The sequence below is a fragment of the Volvox carteri genome (genome assembly GCF_000143455.1).
Source record: "Volvox carteri f. nagariensis unplaced genomic scaffold VOLCAscaffold_1, whole genome shotgun sequence".
NCBI lineage: Eukaryota > Viridiplantae > Chlorophyta > Chlorophyceae > Chlamydomonadales > Volvocaceae > Volvox > Volvox carteri.
This window is the reverse complement of record NW_003307545.1, coordinates 1,909,933-1,911,336: the sequence shown is the minus strand read 5'-3', so window position 1 is coordinate 1,911,336 and position 1,404 is coordinate 1,909,933. Positions and strand designations below refer to the sequence as shown.

At 57.1% G+C, this 1,404-nt stretch overlaps 1 protein-coding gene across 1 annotated transcript in view; it reads right to left on the bottom strand.

Annotated features, from left to right (window-relative positions):
- Positions 1 to 1,404, bottom strand: part of VOLCADRAFT_85990 (uncharacterized protein) — a gene marked incomplete at both ends in the record, with an annotated part of 8,650 nt that overhangs the window by 4,155 nt on the left and 3,091 nt on the right. Inside the window, 3 exons of the mRNA XM_002945679.1 lie at positions 356 to 506; positions 658 to 917; positions 1,074 to 1,325. Coding sequence (XP_002945725.1) covers positions 356 to 506; positions 658 to 917; positions 1,074 to 1,325 — 663 coding nt within the window. The remainder of the gene's footprint in view (positions 1 to 355; positions 507 to 657; positions 918 to 1,073; positions 1,326 to 1,404) is intronic.

Genomic DNA, 1,404 nt, shown 5'->3' with positions numbered 1-1,404 from the left:
GGTAGTACTGGTAGCGCAGGGTCGTGGGGTCGATGGCAGGAGTGGACTCTCGGTATGGTACCCATGGGAACTTGTACTTGCATACACCAGATGCACAGCAGCCAGCATGGCCGCCAGACGAGCAGATGTGCATCTGCTTGCGCAAAACATGTTGAAACAGGTCGTGCTGGCAGGGCTCTTCAGGCTGCTGCCAGTACTCTGCTGTGTAGGGGCACAATGGATGGCTATCATCCCCACGGTACACAGCGGGCACACAGGCGACGATCTCCGATGCTACCCGGTCCACATCCTCTGGGTGCACCCACAGCACAATGTGTGCATGCAGGCTGTGCCGGTTCTGAACCTCATAACGCACCACCCAGTTGGTGATGCAGCCAAGGGCCCCGCCAGCCTGGACTGCCCCCCGGCCCGCCTTCAGCACGTCAGTCATGAAGGACTGCATGCGCTTGTGGGTGATGAATGCGTTCTCAGCTGGGGTGTCTTGCCATGTGAAGCCAGCACAAAAGCTGCAGGCAAAGGACAACAGCACAGCACAGCCGGAGCAGTGCATTCATGGGTGATGGGTGACCGCGTGGCATGCTGGGTGGTGACAGGAGGCAGACGGCAACATGCAAGGATGCCTTCCAAGTGATGCAGTTTGAAGTACGTGCAACTTACTCCTGCAGCTTTTGCTCCAGCGACTCGACTTCGGGCCAGCATGTGGCAGACACTTTATCGGTTGTGAGGGTGAGGAAGAACGACGGCATGCCAAAGCGGTCCACCATGCACAGCAAATCTTGAAGGTTGCTGCGGTGCCATGCAGGCGTGTTGGGCAACGTGGCCGGCAGCTTGTCCTTGAGAATGTGACAGATGGCGTCCTCATCACTCGCATTAGGGTGCTGGGACTTGTAGTCGAGGTGCACACTCTCCAGCACGGCCTGTACATGCAGGCGGGCGTGATGGTCATGACATGAAGTTCTACATGCATGTTGCTGCTCGGAACCTGCAAATTGTAGCAGCTGGGCGGGCATCCCTGTCCAACATTCCAGCATGCATCATGTGCAGCATCTATAGCAAACCCGCCACACACTCACCTCTGTATTTTGCTCTTGCAGCCGGGCACTCTGGTGAAGCACATACATGAGCAGCAAGTACGGCTTGCACAATGTCCACACACTGAAGAGGCACTTGGCGCAGTAAGCTAAGTACTTGACCAAGGTCGTGCCGCCCATAAATGCGCCAACACCAAAGGGAAACAGATAGGGGAACATGGCCATCTCCACAGACAGGCCAAACTGATAGTCCAGTGGGGTCCCGTCCGCGGCAACAGCCAGGTTGAGCTCAGGCTGAGTGGGCACCCGCGGAACCAATATTCCCGCGGTGTACATCACGGGTGCATGCTTCATGGCTGCATGCTGGATGGCA